Below are 17,518 nucleotides of genomic sequence, written 5' to 3' on the forward strand. Positions count from 1 at the left end.
TATGCAAGCAAGTTATTTTAAGATAACATTATTTATCTAAAATGCATGTAACTTGTAACAAATGTTTTTAAAATATACAATATTGTGGGAATTCCTTGTTTCCCAAATGTAACTGATTCATGAAGGTGGCAAATCTAGCTTTTAAATGCAAATGATACTACAAACCTAAGTGTGCTGAATTAATTTCTAATTGTGCTTACACTATTTGTAATTTATGGTGGTATTGCAAACCGCCACACTTTCTAGTAGTTTACAAACATATCTGTACCACATCTATAGCCTTGAATGCTCACTCTTGGACATGGTGGCATAGTTTGGTGTTGTCTGTGAACAAGCATAATAGATATGGCAAATGTCTAGTCAACTGCATTTGGGAGCTAGCAATGTGAGGCATAGTAGTGTTACACTAGAATTAACTACTCAGAAATCTCCCAACAGAAGGAATACTGAGGTCAGTTTCAGGCTCTCAGTAAAAGGCTAGAAAATGCCCAATAGAAACTGAGCATGCCCACACATGGGCTATGGGCTCTAACTGTACCACTAGCTTTTAAATTGGTCAGTTTGTACAATGGTCTGATCTGCTGGAAATATCAACAAGTCAACAGCTTTGGCATTTGAAAAGTTTTGTTGTTATTGCTGTTGTTGTTGTTTTCCTAGCATTTGTCAACACTGAGATTATAGTTTTTGTTATACTGATATTCCCCACACGATTATCATTTGATTATTAGCCCAAAATAGCAGAGAGATTTACAAGTGTATATGAACTTAAATATATACCTGCAGTTATTCCCACGACTTCAATTATGGGACAGATTTGGTGATTTTAGTGAGCTACTTATATTATTCATAGTAGTCCTAGCCAATGTACATGTTTTAGCCAACTGTTTTTAGAGTGACCTTCTTGGATGCATTTTATATTACAATTAGTTGTTATGAACTATTTGGTGACAAAACTGTTATCCAAAAAAGGATTACGCTCGTGCCCTTTTGTTGTTATGACGACGAGGTCGTAAATCCGCCATGTTTTCCATGTTGTAGCGTTGCGACAGAGACGGAGAGCTCGAACGACATGACAGAAGAAAATAATAATACGGCAGAAACACTTACCGGCCAAACAGAGCACAGCAGTATCATCACTATCCAAACCACTCTCGGAGACGAAGGTAATGCGGTTAAATGTTTCCAGATCACCACAAATTCTTTTTTTTCTTCGGCCTGGGTTGTCCACTTGTCACAAAGCTAACCACGAACGTTAGCAAGTATTGGAATCGTGCAATTGCTGCTTTCTTGCTAACTAGCTAGCTAACGTTAGCCAACTAGCAAGCCCATTTGGCGTCATGTCTGTTCTGATCAGATGTTTTAGCTAGTTAGCTATCCAGCTAGCTGCTTTTTGTTTTAAGCCAGTCTGTTTTATTCAAACTTAGCTAGCAAGCAAATGTAATTGTCCAACACCACCTATATGAGAACTGTCATATTACCACATAAAAGGTCATATTAAGACGCCGACGTTTGCTGGTAATGATACACACGAAGTGGAGCAAACGCCAATAAGCATTGCTCTCGTTACTCCACCTAACCTAAGTTTATAGGTTAGATAGCTATCTACTAGCTAACCGTTGTTAGATATTCAGTATAAATTTGCGTTTTTGTATCATTAGTTTAAGTAACAAAACTGCTACAAAGTATGTAGCTAGCTAGTTATGTAACTATTTAGCTAGTAAAATGCATATTGGCTACGAGTGGCGCTGGTTAGCCATTAAAGATAGCTATGCGTCTGAACAGTGACAGCTTTGATTGCGTGTACTCATATTTTACCTGTTTGGCTGTAACTACTACCTTTTGATTTCTTCAAAATCGGATATCATAGTATTATAGTATTAGGCTATATAGCTATTATAGAGCCCGTGTGACTGCGTGGAGGATTCTAAGAATGGATGTTAATGTGACTGCAAATTCTGCTGTGTATAGTCATTATAACCAAAGACAAATTTGTTAACGCTACATGTGGCAACATACAGTTTTGACCAATAAGGTCTGGTTCTATGTCTGATTAATTATTTAATTAAGTCATGAAGCTCTATCAGGGTTTTAGTACTTGTTCCAATACGGAATCTTCTCCCTACACAGATGAAGATATTCACAAATGTGGGAGATGTGGAGAAGAGTTTTCTGCTTTGGAAATCTTCATTCAGCACAAGCTCAGTCGAAGCTGTAGACGACCCTCACCAGACCTACAGGTATGATTTACCCCCTTATTCTCATTCCCCAGCAACAAGATTTCTGGCCAAAGCCAGTATATTGTTCTAATATATTCCACGTAAAACCAGCATCACTTGCATATATAATTTTTGAGTTTTGTCAATCAAGTGCCCGCACTGTTCTCTAGGTAAAGCTCAGTGGTGATGGACAGTCCTCAGATGATGCAGAGAAATCCAAATCAGGTAGGGCACTTGTTTTTGGACAATGATTTAAATTGAAATATTTAAAAGAGCTTCATAATGTAGACTATATATATATATATATATATATATATATATATATATATATATATATATATATATAATAGATATTATATATATTCTTCAGTCAGGCCCTGTTGTTAACGTTACAGCAGAATCATTAGATTTTGATCATTCAACTAATGAAGGTACTACATTGCAGTGATTATGTAAGTCCTCATGTGCCTCTCTCTGCCCATTTCCTTAGATGAGGGAAATGGTAGGTCTACCACCACAGACAGGAAGAGAGGTTCTGCAGCAAAAGACCATGGAGAGTCTGAAGATGGAGAGGCTCAGAGTTTGGATCCTACTAATCTGGTTTTGAAGCTCACCGCAGAGGGGCGCTACATTTGTCACATATGTGAGAAGACATTTAAAACGGTAGGATGCACGATATCGGAGATTGATTGGGACTGCAATTTTAGATGAGTCTTTCCATGGATATTCATGAATTCAACAGTTTTTCAAAGGCATGTGTTTTTCCTTTTTCTGTTTAGACGAATATCCTGAGGACCCACTTGTTCACCCATACAGACAGGAAGGACTTTAAGTGTGATATGTGTGGGACTGCATTCAGAACCAAAGGCTCCCTGATTCGCCACAAACGGCGGCACACAGGTACAGAGAGGAGCCCGAGTTGCTTTTATTGTTGTGTTGAACTTGTTTAGGCATGACAGTCTGTGACTTAGTTCTTGGGACTGATGGTATGTTTTTTCTCAGATGAGCGGCCCTACCGATGCAATCAGTGTGGCCTATCATTCAGAGAATCTGGGGCGTTGACCAGGCACCTCAAGTCCCTCACGCCCTGCACAGAGAAGATCCGTTACAGCCAGTGCAAAGAGATCCTCGTCAGCAAAGATGGCATTCGCACCGGTGAGTAGAGCAGAATTATGGTTTAATGCAGAGTATTCTGATTTTTCTCCCTGGTGGTTCTCTTCTTTTGTGATTTTTTTTTTTTTTTTTTTTTTTTTTTTTGGGGGGGGGCTGCAGTGAGTGCCATTGTGACCATGTAGCCTGTGTTGCCTGGTGCCAGCTCACGGGTGGATGTGTTGTGTTGTGGTGTGGTGTGGTGCAGAAGTGCAGCAGCCACCTGTGCTCCCTCTGAAAGGGCAGCAGTTGCCTGTGGTCAGCGTGGTGGAGGCTGCACAAGACAGCATTCACATACAGGTGATGGAAGACCTCGGACAGGTTCATCAGGTCTGCAGTCAAACGAGTTGCATTTTCTTCATTAGATTTGTTCATATTAGTGATTTTATTTATTTTCTATTTTGTTCCATAATCCCATCGAACACGCATGCATTCTCTGGATCAGGGGTCAGGAACATTTTTAGCTTGAAGAGCCATAAATGACAAATATTTTTAGATTTTATTTTTCTTATGCTATATTTGGGTATAATAGAATTATTATTATTATTATTATTAATAAGTATTATTTTTGTTGAATTACAGGCTAAGCAATAATAAACTGAACAATTCTTACCAATTATGTGAGTTCTGCATGGTTTTGCTGATGGCCATGTGGTTCAAATGTGGTAAGGTTAAGCTTCATGCAGGCATTGAGGCTTCCAGTAGTTAAACGTGAACATGGGTTGGTCTTTATCTTTTTCTACTTGTTCTGCTTCTTCTGCTTGTATGCATATGTGGAGCCAGACATTGTCAGTATAGCGATACTGACATGCTGCATTGTGGTATGTGATAGGAAGCTCATTTCAGGTTTTAAGAATCAGCTCATCTTTGGGTTAAAATTTCTTAATTTCTGTCCACATTACTAACAAGTGTTTACTCTCTAGCTCTGTGCACTGCAAGTCTTTGTTACTTCCCATTCAATGACTTGAACTTACTCACCCACTTCAGACACTTTGAGGTCAGCAACTTCTGCTTAAAAAGCTCCAATGGAGACTTTGGGATGCACATCAGGTCAGCTCAGTCTACAGCACAGTCATGTGGATAGGTGATGAGTTAGAAAACAGAAGTATGAAATTCTCAAAGTGAAGATGACAACTGGTTTCAATGTCCCTAATTAAGAGTTCCAGCTTGCTTTCAAATGTAAACACTGTTCTGAAGGGACAAGATTGTATTTCCAATGCCTTGTATTTTTGCTTTGAGCTATATTTGATGCCTAGTGATGGCCACGAGAGAGTGAACCTGCAGGAGCCACGCAGTGTTACCTGGCTCGGGATGCTCAACACCTTTATGCACTTTGCTGTGCAAATGCAGGCCAGGATAATTACTTCGTTTAAGAGTGCTTTAAACTGACGATAGTTTAACACACGCTCAAACATAAAATTGACCACCTGAATGACCAGTGCCACCAACTCACTAAGTTGCTAGCCATGTTTTAGCTCAGAGTGATTAGGATAGCTCTCATGTTCCATCAGTGCATGCACAAATAAGTTTACTCATCAGTAAATTTTTTTCTTTGTTTAAATTCTTGATAGACGAGCAAAGGTTCTCCTTGTATTGATTCTTTTATTGGAAAAACAGCAAGACTTTCCTCATGCAGCGTGTCACCTGCCGCATACCTTGCAGCTATACTTAGCTGGGATAAATGGATAACCTCAGTAGACAAATCTTTGTCGATGTCCTTTATTTGTATTTTCTCCACCATCATGATGGTTCTTGTTGGAAGTAGCATGTCTTTTATTCTTTTGATTATCTTCTGTTTATTTGAGAAGTCCAATTATGAATGTTTTGGCCTACTCATCATCTGTGAATGGCTTCTCATTCCTCACAATGCAAAAGCACCAGCAAAGCTAGCCAATTTCCCCTTGCGTTGCTTGGCACATGCACAGAATTGCGGTGTGTACTTTCCACTGGAGCTCTTTTTTGAGTGCTTTCATCCTGCTGTGGCCAGCTGGACATTTTGATGCAAATGCAGCATTGAGCATATCAAAATGCCATTTTATATCTTACCATTTCATTGATAGAATTGCATCATTGCTTATTAAATATTCTGCAGTCCCAGCTTGCTCCACAATGACAAACTCCAAAGACAAATAGTAGACCTTATCTTTTATCCTTTTGGATATACTTTAATGAGCTCCCAACAGTATGAGTAAGCTAGCTAGCAACTGCTAGATTAACAGAAGTTTTTATTTTTAGCTGTTTATTTATTGTGTTAAAAAATTTCAGCTCAAAATTGTCTGCGAGCCATATGTAGTAAACGAAAGAGACATATGTTCCTGACCCCTGCTCTAGATAGTGTTCTGATGCTTCTGGTCCTTAGCATCATTGTGTTGTCAGTAATTGTTTCCTGTTGCTGATCAGCTTACATAAAATACTTTTGCCACATTAGTCTACATATTTTTGTACAGGATTTCAGTAGCATTGTAAGGAAAATTAGAACCTAAAAATGTGTGGTTTAGTTTACTTAGTCATGCCTGTTACATTGTGTTCTGTGTAAACACAGTGGTGTCCTCTTCTGGGCAGGTGGTATCACAGCATCAAGCGGAAACTGTGGTAGAGGGAGACAGCCTAATTTGCCAGGCCATCATCAACTCGGGTATCGCCCTGGAGACTGAGGCTACAGAGACGACCGAACAGGCAGAGGCTGGGTCCTCTAAAGGGGTCCTGCCAAGCCCTGAGGCCGAGAGCAGACTGGCAGAGATCCAGGTGACTGAGGAGTGTGTGGAAGTAGAAGAGGAGACTGTGGTGAGTGGCAGACTGCTAACAGACACTCTACCTTTTAAAGTTGGAAACTTACATTGCTTAAAAACTAGTCTCTTACAAGAGTCATACAACCATACAGCAAGTTTTGGAAAAGCTTAAGCAACTTCCTGAATATTTGTGGTAACTGTGATTATTGTCTGTATAGTTTTTATGTCTGAAATAAACATTTTCTTTTGCATAAAGGACTCCTCAGATAAAGACATAGAAGCTTTTCCATCCCGATCTCACAAATGTCCTCAGTGTGATCGACCATTCAGGACGTTGTCCCACCTGCGTGTCCACATCAAAGGCCATGTTGGTACGTTCCAGCCCACATTAGAATATCCCATTTACCATGGACTCAATTGCTAATGCCAGCTGTGCGGACAGCTTAGGCTAGACTTGAATCTTTAAAAAGCTCAATTTCAGCCATGTTCTTTTTTTCCCTCCTCTGGACAGGCTACAAACCATTTAAATGTCCAGCCTGTCAGAAAGAGTTCCTGACTGGTTACATGCTAAAGAAGCACATGGAGGTGCACGTGAGTGAGCGCCGCTACAAGTGCGGTGAGTGTGGCAAGCTATTCAAGGCCATCGGGCACGTGCGCGAGCACATGCGAGCACACTCCAACGAGCGGCCACACCGCTGCGGCCTTTGCGACAAGAGCTACAAGACCAAGGTGCGCAAGTGTCTAACGAAGTTAGCATTACCAGCCCTTTCTCAGGAGCAAGCTTTATAAGAAGTAGTCCATTTTAGTTGGTTCTGTCTTTGCAATAGCTGACGGCACTAAAGCCTGCAGGTTGTGGTAGCTACCGTTGTTTATGGCAGCAGCTTATATGTTGTAGCAATGTTTTAGGCATGATCTAGCTGGAGCAACCGTATCAGCAGACAAACATGGAAGCAAATGAATAACGAAAATCAAAGAGGTGAAACATGAGTTGTGATAGTAGACTTGTCCCCTCTCTGTTTCAGAATGCACTTCAGGTCCACTTGCGCACGCATGGTGAGGAGAAGCCCTACGTGTGCCCTCACTGCTCTCGGGGTTTTCGGGAGAAAGGTGCTCTGGTGCGCCACATTCGCCACCACACTGGCGAGAAGCCCTTCAAATGCTCCAAATGTGGGCGGGGCTTTGCCGAGCATGGCACCCTCAACCGGCACTTGCGCTCTAAAGGTATGGGGCGAGGCCACAAATCTTAGGTGCCAGGTACATAGGCCAAAATTCAGTTCAGAAGTGAAAGCTCCCATTCCTTATCAGCTCCCATTTTGTGTGTGTAACTTGTGCATATGCGTTAGGGGGCTGCTTTGCGGTCCAGCAGAAGGAGTCCGAGCAGGCGGCACTAAGCTCTGAAGAGCAGCAGGACAGCGTAGCAGCCACCATCATCTCTGAGGATCCACATGCTGTGCTGGTGGAGTTCTCTTCTGTGGTGGCCGATACTCAGGAGTACATTATAGGAGTAAGTTTACTGCCCTGTGTAACTTCACCCTTTTTGCCAAAGAGTTACCAGTCGATCACGGACACTTTAAAAAAAAATTTAAAATTTTTATAAGGATCAAGATGCATGTCAGGTTGATTTTGAGATTCACTGCAGGTAAATGCTCATTGTCCATGTGCAGGCATCGGCTGAGGAAACAGCCCAAGGGGAGGAGGAGGTGTCCATTATTCAGGACAATCATGACCAGGTCAGTGTCCTGTCTTGGATAGAATTTAGCTAGATCAAGTCATTTTACAGTAGTACTATCTTACCAGTTATTGGTTACTGGTTTGCTCCTGGACACAATGTTTTCTGCAATGTCAGAAAAAGAAGTAAGCTGTATGCTCATCCTAAGCCAGTAGAAAAGAAGGGTGCTTCCAGATCTTGCCAACCACTGGATTAATGTCTTGTTATCAGTGTGATGTCCAGAGAGGTGGAGATAATGTTTTATTGCTCAAAATTAGATCTCCACAGTGTTGGGAACCTGGGTGTGGATAATTAGGGGAGAAATTAAGAAATTTTAGAGATGGATAGTACAGCAGACTGTTGGAGAGCAGTGTGTTGGAGAGTCTTTTGGACTTTGACCTATGGACAGGGAAAGTGATTAAACTGAGATTGTGATTTGTGTTCACCATATTAAAATAAACTGCATTAATCACATCCACTTGATTTGTGAGGGTCCTTACTTTTATGTCTGACTCACACAGCCTCTGCCAGGCCATCAGCCAGAACATGTAACATTCTAGATCAAGTAATTAGTTTTTATGGAACATTCACCTTATTGCAGCTTTTATTATACTGCTATTTTAGTTCCTTTAACCTTGCAAATGTTCTATAATAGATGTCGTGCATATTACAGCTCTTTTGAAATTCTCATGCTGAATACCAAATACTGACATGGTAAAGAGATTCCTGAACTCATCCCAGCATCTCCTTTCAGATGGACAGCCATATTATGAAGGTGGTGCAGCAGATTGTGAACCATTCACGTGGCCACCAGATCATTGTGCGTGACGTGGGTGCCAATGAGAGCCCAGGCGTCTCTGACTGTGGAGACACCATCACCATCGCCACGCCAGAGAGCCTCACCGAGCAGGTGGCTATGACTCTGGCCAATGCCATCAGTGATGGTACCATCCTCACCACCTCCGCCACGGAAGACATCAGTGAAATGCCGCATGCCGCCGTCACCATGGTCACAGCCGAAGATGTGGAACTGATGGAGCAAGAACCACAGTACGTCATAGCAGCGTCGGATGAGATGGAGATTCAGACGGTGGTGGTTGTCTGATGCGAAGGACACTCAGGGAGTGATGCACCCCGTTGGACTGTGGGAAATGCAGTTCCATGTGGAGCAGACTAATGTTGCCTCTAGGCTTGAATTTTAACTCTGTTAACTCTAGGACATACAGCTGTGTGGTAGCAGTTTGTGCCCTCAATATGCCTTATTGTCTTGAATATTTCAAATGGTTTGCACTTATGAAAAGGAAAACAAATTACTTTTACTATTGTCTTGTTCTAACAATGGATGATTAGTAAGCTTTGCTTTTTGACTTCACAGTCTCAGATTAGTTCATGCTGGAGTCATCATCATGGCTTTTGGAACACATTAGCAGTTCAGACCTGAAAGCTAAGTTTGGATGCATATAAATTAAAAAATACTGCCTCAAGACTTCATTGTTACCATGCATGTATTTTTTTTATTTTTATTTTTTTTTAAATACATTGTTTTCTAGTGTTTTGTTTTATTACAGTGCTCATAGTTAGGTAAGATTACCCCAAAAATTATCTAGGAAAAAAATAAAATATTTCTCACAAAAGCATGTGTCACCATTACCGACTACACTAGTACTTTGCATAAACTTGTACACCTCCCAGCACCAAGTCTTCACATATAATGCCAGACAAGGTGAGAAAACAACATGGGGAACCTAAATTCATTCTAATTCACTTCTACCTCTCCAGATCATCATGAGGACCGAAGATCAGAATCCGTGGTCCTCACCTGTGCACTTGTCTCTTTAGCTCATGTCACAAGTTTTCATTTGAATTTGTCAGGAGACTGGAATGGTAATTGCAAATGCTCAATTCTCTGGTCAGTAGTGTTGTCATCCTGCTGGTAGATCCAACTATAACCAAATCTTTGCCTCCTAGCTGAGGCAGCCATATTTTGACAACCTGGTATTTAATGGATGCCAGAATGCTGTGTATCCTAGCAACATATCCAGGGCCTTTGGGGGAAAAAACTTCCTCTACGTCATTACAGATTCACTACCATAATTTAGTTTGTATTAAGTTTTTTCCTGCATGACTTTCAGTTTTAAACAAATTAGATTTTTATGTTAATTGCCAAAAAGGTCTATTTTTCTATGAGTTTCATCTAATTTTCAGGTACAAAGCAATTTGTATAGTCATTGTGACATTCTTATTTCATTTGTTAATTCTCTGACATTCCCCATGCGAATCTTTGACTTGATATTTTGACTCTCACGCATTTATTTTCATGTGAAATAGAAACACATGGATGACCACTTGCCAAGACTCGTGTACTTAAAAAGGCAAAATATGATTGAAGATATATAGAGTATGCCAGTTAGAGGTAGTTAATTATCTTTACCAAAGGTGTATGGATTACACTGAGAGAGGAGTTTTACGCCAGTGAACTGTTATCAATTAATGTTCTATGAATATAGTAGCGCTCTAGGCATACCCTGCTCCTCTCTCAGGGGACTTCCATTGCTGCCAAGGAGGACAAACATGCAATGACACAAATAAGACAGCCTGGCTACTCTGATGTCAGATCAGTTTCAATACACATCTCCCACGTTTTCATAAACTGGATCCTTTGTCATTTACATGTGATTGATGGATGAATTGCATTTTATACCTTCTGCTCTCTTTGATGAAATGTCCGACAAAATTTGTACGTGAGTGTGAGCAAGAGAGAAAGACGGAGAAAGAGATCGATAGGGAGATTGTAGAATTGCTCACCTGCCTATGGTCCACCCCATAGCTGTGTTCACCTTGCCAGTGTTTTTTTCCGGCCCTGCTTTTTCCTCATTACCCAGACCTCCCCCAACTTGCATCCTGTCAGGTCATTACTACACATGCTCTTGCCAAGTATACAGTGGGTGGTTTCCAACTCCTCAGGATCCTCACATGTCCATCCGCATCTCTATATTGTGATGCTGTTTTCTATAGAAACTTCTATAGAAAATCCAGCCCAGCATAGGATTCGTGCAAGGATCCACATTTATAACCGAAGTCACTGACCCCTACATCATAAACAGCTTCTTGAGGCTCTTTCTGTCAGGGAGGACCCAGGGGCAGCAGATACCTTTTCTGCTGTGCAGTTCTGTCCTGTTAGCTCACTGAGTGGACAGTAAGAAGAATACTAGACAGCACATTGGCTTTCTTCCCTTTAGAATGCTCTTGATTTCCAGGAAGTTTATTTGAGATGGGGTGGATAGGTATTTTTGCTGGACTGCCTTACAAGGTGGCCTAGGAGGATTGATTTTGCAAATCGACTGATCTACTGAGTCCCATTGCCGAAACGTGGATGTGTGAGCTTAGCAGTGTTTAGGAATAAAAAGAGTAATAAGCACCTAATTGTCCACAGAGAGTGTTTATTGTTTTCCCATTAATAACAGAATTAGGTTTCATGAGCAGATTATAGGTTAGCTAATATTCTAACCTGCTGTCTCAAGTTTATTATGGTGGTGTTGAAAGTTAATATTAATATTAACTATTAATCTAGCATGTTCTGCTTTAGCCAGTGTGGGGAAAAAAACACTGTTGCTGCTTAGGATTTGCTTGAGCAACAATTTGCAACATGAGCAACAATTTGCATGCTCAGAGACATATTTATAAATTAGCCAGCTATTAAATATACCTGTGGGATTGCCAATCGTAGTTTATATTTAAAAGTTCTAAACATCTAAATCAAACACAGCTACTTACCAATTATTTTTTGGACATTACAGTCATGTGCCTAGGCAAAAAAAAGTTATAATTATGACTACCTATATTTCTCAAATGTAATTAAGATTATTTTTGTATAGGTACTACTGTTATTGTTAAAATGTGCATAAAAAATGGACTTGTTTAATATTCACTTATTCACACCTTTTACAAAGTGCATAGATAGTGGACTAATATTTTGTCAGTCTTTGCAGCATGATCTTGAAAGATAGGTAACATGTTGCATTTGTATATAGTTTGGACTTTGCCGTAGGCGTTTTGAGTGGGATTTATTTCATGTTATCCATTTGACATGAAATGTTCACTTAAGTTTCAGATGTGAGCTTGCTTGACCTTGGTCTGAGGACTGACCTCATTCCCCTCACACAGCATCATGCCGACGTGTATCAGTGAGTGCCGTCCTTCACCAGAGCGCCAGCTTGTTTCTGGGTCAGTCCTCAGCCCTCAGAGAGGGCCCAAGTCACAAGAATGAGAGAGAGAGAGAGAGAGAGAGAGAGAGAGAGAGAGAGAGAGAGAGAGAGAGATATGAGCGAGAGGAGGGAGGTATTTATAGAAAAATAGGGCTTCACAGTACCTTTTTCCTCTGAAAAGAATCATTAAAGGACCCAGCTAGTGTGTCCCAGATTTCTGAGCGGTGCTGTGCACATTGGCCAGGGCTGGACAAACTTAGCAGAGATGCAAAATCCTGGTTGGAAAGAGCCTGGCTGTGTTCTCCTGTGCACCTCCCCATCTCTCCACAGCTTGTCCCGGGCTGGCACTGCTGGTCTGGAGGAGCTTTCAGAGGTTCTGGTTCCTTGCACAACAAGGCAGCTGCTTTGCGGCACAATGACCTGTTGAAGAGGTGGTTAGGTGATGACCGAGCTGGCTTTCCTCAGGCCTTCAACTTCCCACACGAGTTGCTTTACAAACCAGAAACCGACAAATCTGTAACTATGATGCGAAGATTCCTGAAGAGCCAGAAGGGCAGATTCTCCCTCCGCCAGAGCCGATCGGGCTCCCGCAGCGCCTCAAAGGACTTCTGTGAGTTTTTCCTTGAATGGTTCTCACTTCATTCCTTAATCAGCATTATCTCTTCACAGAGCCAGAGCAGAACACAGGGGCTTAAACTGTCTTCTTGGATTTAGGATTGCACAGTGTATTGTAATAAACATTTGTGGCTGTAGTAGACACTAAATTTCAACTCTAGTGTAAAGCTGTTGTACATGGCTTCATTATTATGAGGTTTAGCTTATTTTTTGCTGAAAGGTAATTTCTTTTACTTTTCTGCTGTCTGCTTCTTTGCTTGTCCTCTGTTCTGGATTTTGTCCTTTCTGATTACCCTTCAATTATATGTAGCCCTTTTTCATTACCCTAAATAAATGTCTGCTTTGCATAGGAATCATCGTTAAGAGCATTTTTGTCTGTTTGGAGCATATAAGTATATATATATATAAAATGTATGACATTATTATACAATAATATTTCCTGGCTTGCTTTGCTATGTATACTGTAATATTCGGATAAAATCAGTGCATTATACACAGTGCATGTGATTGTTAATCTCAGATAACAGGGCTCTGTACATACTAAAGAATGGTTACTGGTTCATTGCTAGTGTCATAGAAATGCACAATATTGGTTATATAGTTTAATGCTCAAGAGGTTTTTATACATCTTTCAGAGTCCTTTGAGAGTATATGAGAGCAGGCAGGGAGATATGGGATATTAAATACTGAAAAATTGGGCAGGGACAGTATACTCCTGGATGAGCAGGGCCAGTATACTCCTGGATGCAAGGTAAAACTCTGCTGGAACCAGGCAAACAGTAACTGCAGCACTAGAATGAGGCCAAGGGCTCTGTGGAGCTTCAGAGACACAGCTGGAGGGGAAAACTGGGTCTATAAATGGATTTATGGAGTCATACTGTAAAACTGAATGAAGAAAACAGTCTAACAATACCTGTCATTTCATGAAACTATGTATAATATTTTACAATTGTTGAACTAGAAAGTACTGCATTGATGTTTGTTAGAAAAAAAATGAGCTTGATATATCTTGTTTTTTTCTCTCATGTCATAGACCCAAATCCTCAAGTGCTGAGGGACTTCCCCTTAAACATTGGTATGTGAAACTGGTCTTCTATAAATAATCATGTGTACACACATATCTGCTGTTTCACACTTTGCAGCTCAGCTTACTGTGACCAAATTTAGAGCAACACACCTCATAATAAGATCAGATCGTGAAAGGCTGTTTTGTAATATCAGTACTCAGTTACCAAAATGTTGCATTGTTTGCAATCTCCCTTTATTAACTTCATTCCCTTTATTTCATCAAAGTCAGTCCTCATAGGAAGTGATCTCTCTTCTTTTCTGTTTCAGAGCTGACCCTGCCGATGAGTAACCAGGGCTGGCCTGAAGACTTTGGCTTTAAACTGGGAGGTGATGGGCCCAGCTACATCCTCTCTGTTGTGGAGGGCAGCAGTGCTTATATGGCTGGCCTACAGCCTGGCGATCAGGTGCTGGAGATCGATGGACAGAACGTCTCATCCCTCAGCACCAAAGCTCTCATCGCCTTGGCAAAGACCCTCAAGACTGTCCCACCCAGCATTGGGGTGGTGTCCCGCATTGAACAGGTTACTGGCTTTACCTAATTCAGAATTCATAGTATATTTTTAGTGCCATTGTTACAGTTGACTGAATTAAAGCGACAGGTGGCTTATGAAGATGCTCCTTACAGTGCATGGTGCAATAACAGGCCCACTTGCACTCTTTTGCTTGGTTGCCCCTATAGATGGACATTGCCCCGGGGCCCGATGGCCGCTTTGGCTTCACTATTGTCGGGGACTCCCCCCTGCTGGTGGAGGACTGCCTGCACAACTCGCCTGCGGGCCGCAGCGGTCTCCGCGCTGGCGACTACGTGCTGGAGGTGAACGGCATTCCAGTGAAGCAGCACGAGACGGCAGCGGCCATGATCAAGGCATCGCAGGGGCGCACGCTGCGGCTGGGTGTGCTGCGGATGAACCGCTGGCAGAAACGCATCAGCTGCAGCATGAAGGAGACATACCAGAGTGGAGACATGGTGCGGCAGGACCGCAAGCACAAAGCGCTCGAGTTCAACAAGAAGGTGAGTGACGCAGCAATCTGCTGCATGTGGTGGGAAGCCCGGACTGGGACGCGAACCACTGTTACCTGGTTTTGGGCAAAGCTGGTCCTGCTTATGGCTAACTAGAGCAGATCAGTGTCCATAAAAAAAACAAGAGGAGCTGAATTTGTACTAAATTATTGATCTCGTTCCCCCCAGACACACGCAAGCACACGCATCTCCCTCCATGGTCTAACTCCTAAACTACTGATTTTCTGTATCAAAATTCTAACTCTTCCATGTCCAATTTATCATGTACTATCATCTTCTGATAAACTGATAGCGCTTATGAGATGTACTCTAACAAATGTTCTTAATTACCTCTGAAGAGCAGAGATTGTTTTTGGTGTGAATTTGTTAGTAAAGCTTGCTGATGTATGATTCCATTGATTTTTCACCTTGTGTTTCAGGTAGAGGAGATTTTGGGGGAGGAGCCAGTAGTGAAAGAGAGGCTTTTTGACCTGCTGAAGCAGTATGCTTCAGAGAGGGATGTGGAAGGCCTGGCTTCCACCCTTCCTGAGATACTGATCAACGAAGAACATCAGCAGCTGATTGACAGCATCAGGTACCAATGGGATTAGTGATGGATTTTGTTCACCAAAGTGACACACGTCATAATAAGATCAGATCAAACTGAAAATTAGGCCACTACATCCTTTATGTAAATAAGTTGATAATGGTGACTAATGAGGTTTTCTTCTGTTCTTGTGGATGAGCCCATGGACTGTGTTTGCAGTTTTCCATAAACTCATGTGAAAGAAAACATGGAAGAAGGAGAGGCCAAAGAATACTTCACCCCCCATTCTCTTTTGCTAGTTCTAACAGAGATGTGTGAAGGTTATCACACATCCAAGACACTCAACTGAAAGACTGAGAATAAAGTTCTCTCTGTCTCTTTCTCTCTCTCTGTCTTTCTTTCTATCCTTCTTTCTTCCTTTCATTACATTGTTCAAAATACACCTGTAAAGCACCTAAATGTAACAGAGAATACAAACACGCCACCTGTCTCCAGTTACAGTAATATAAAACAGAACCTAAAAATATGAGAACCAGAGAGAGACACAGAGAGAGAGCGAGACAAAAAATAGATTTTTCCAAGTACCTGCCCAATATGTGATGACAGAAGCTGACAACAGACTTGTTTGTAAATTAGGCCAGTCAATAAGTGTTTTTTTGAAGCATTAGGTGCTGTGTCCAACGACAGCATCTGCAGAAAGATTGGATGAGACATTCTGTGCCAGTAGGCAGTTTGCCAGCTATTCAGACTGTGAGTGTCTGAGATAATTCAGTTTTGTTTGTTTCAGCAAAAGGATGTGGAAAATAAGTTTTGGTTTGTCGACATCAACTATCTCCTCTCATCTGATCAAGTATTCACTGTTGGAGGCATTATTAGCTAAATATAGCTAAAATCCAATATCTGGCTTTTTTTTGTCCTGGCTGGACTAATTATTGCCCACTTACTGAATAATCAGACTTCATTCTCTACACAGTCAAAGGTTGTTTTCATCATATTAATGGAATAGCCATGCTCATACAGTGGTTACACAGCAGGCCTTCACTAAGTAAATAGGCTAAAGTGGTTCTATCTGGCAAACAGGGGAGCCACTGAGCTTCCTATTTGAATCAATTTGTGGGGACAAATGCATATCTCCTCATTTTCACTGCTTACTTGTGTTAGTGCAGTGACAAACAAGACACACACAAAAAAACAACTTTAGTTTTTTCAATGAACTTTCATCAGTCCTTTTCACAAGCTGTCAGACATACTGACAGCAACAGAAAAGGAGAGCTGTGTTTCCAAAGTGCTTGAATAACCGTTGTGCAAAATTAATTTAAGCCCAAGCACCAAAGCCCTAGAAAACATTATATTTCTTTATCCTCAGCACCAAATTCACAAGTCCAGTGCAAGCATACAGCTTCCCTGCTTTCCCACCCAGAACTCTTCACCATTTGTCCACTTGTCTACAGGCCCTTACTCCCCCTCCACCTCCACTGGCTCAGTCTCTCTTCTCTTGTTCTTAATCTTTAAATCCCTCTTCATCCCCTCCTCTTCTCACTTTCTCTTCTGTCCCTCCCTCTCTTTCCTTTTTTTCCTCTCCCCTCCACTAAAACACACGCATGCACACACATACACAGAGTTTATCACATCATAAGAATCACAGATTCCCCTCCCCGCTCTTTATCCTCATCTAAGCTCTTCTTGGCATTTTTTCCCCTGCTTCCAAATGTTGTTCCTGGCAGCATTCGGAAGTACAATTTCCCAGCCCATTCGCTCGGTGGCCACGCTTAGCCTTACTGTGCTGCACTTCAGGAAGCTGCAGAGTCCCCGTGTGCAGTCTGGGATTAAGGTAGACTCTCCTCAGAGCGATGAGGTGCTGTAGGTGAGTGATACCATACAGTCCTGGGTTCATGTCCTGCTCTCTGCTGCTGGAGCTTGTGAATTGGGTAGCATGGTATGCTGAGGAAATGCTGATGATGACAGTTGGACTGGAGAAACCATTACCATAGTGAAGTGCCGTGAGTTTTGCGTTCTTGATATTGTTTCAGTTTTCTTTGTCTCCCTAGTATTAGAAAATCACCTTTTGAAGTACTTCATCTGTAGAATGAGTAGATACATTTAATTGATCATATTTAAGCTAAATACTGTGAAATTATTTTATCATTTTTGTCCCCATGTAAGTAAAAAAGTGTCCAGATAGAGGCTGTCCCATATACTATGAGACCTTGTCAAAGATTTCAGAATACCATTGCATGCTATGGAATTTCTTGTCAGGCACATCATGGTTCAGTGGATATAG

At 41.5% G+C, this 17,518-nt stretch overlaps 2 protein-coding genes across 3 annotated transcripts in view; both read left to right on the forward strand.

Annotated features, from left to right (window-relative positions):
- The first annotated feature begins 284 nt into the window (after positions 1-284).
- Positions 285-9,357, forward strand: e4f1 (E4F transcription factor 1). Its single transcript, XM_027003320.3, has 14 exons — positions 285-1,163; positions 2,128-2,237; positions 2,387-2,441; positions 2,707-2,879; positions 2,996-3,116; positions 3,219-3,371; positions 3,574-3,695; positions 5,928-6,149; positions 6,351-6,465; positions 6,606-6,823; positions 7,117-7,315; positions 7,438-7,598; positions 7,759-7,824; positions 8,557-9,357. Exons 1-14 carry the CDS (start codon positions 1,070-1,072, stop codon positions 8,905-8,907), a joined length of 2,160 nt encoding a protein of 719 aa, XP_026859121.2. The 5' UTR covers positions 285-1,069; the 3' UTR covers positions 8,908-9,357.
- A 2,841-nt stretch (positions 9,358-12,198) lies between these two features.
- Positions 12,199-17,518, forward strand: part of grid2ipa (glutamate receptor, ionotropic, delta 2 (Grid2) interacting protein, a) — a 29,759-nt gene continuing 24,439 nt past the window's right edge. The window contains exons 1-5 of one of the 2 annotated variants that reach the window (XM_035524801.2): positions 12,199-12,617; positions 13,656-13,697; positions 13,958-14,211; positions 14,370-14,702; positions 15,131-15,285. In XM_035524801.2, the coding sequence (XP_035380694.1) occupies positions 12,530-12,617; positions 13,656-13,697; positions 13,958-14,211; positions 14,370-14,702; positions 15,131-15,285 (872 nt within the window). In that variant the 5' untranslated portion in view covers positions 12,199-12,529. Of the gene's footprint in view, positions 12,618-13,655; positions 13,698-13,957; positions 14,212-14,369; positions 14,703-15,130; positions 15,286-16,869; positions 17,102-17,518 lie in introns of those variants that run through there. The other variant, XM_081711145.1, reaches the window with a different exon arrangement.

This window comes from Electrophorus electricus, chromosome 3, assembly GCF_041902795.1.
Source record: "Electrophorus electricus isolate QZ-2024a chromosome 3, ASM4190279v1, whole genome shotgun sequence".
Taxonomy (NCBI): domain Eukaryota; kingdom Metazoa; phylum Chordata; class Actinopteri; order Gymnotiformes; family Gymnotidae; genus Electrophorus; species Electrophorus electricus.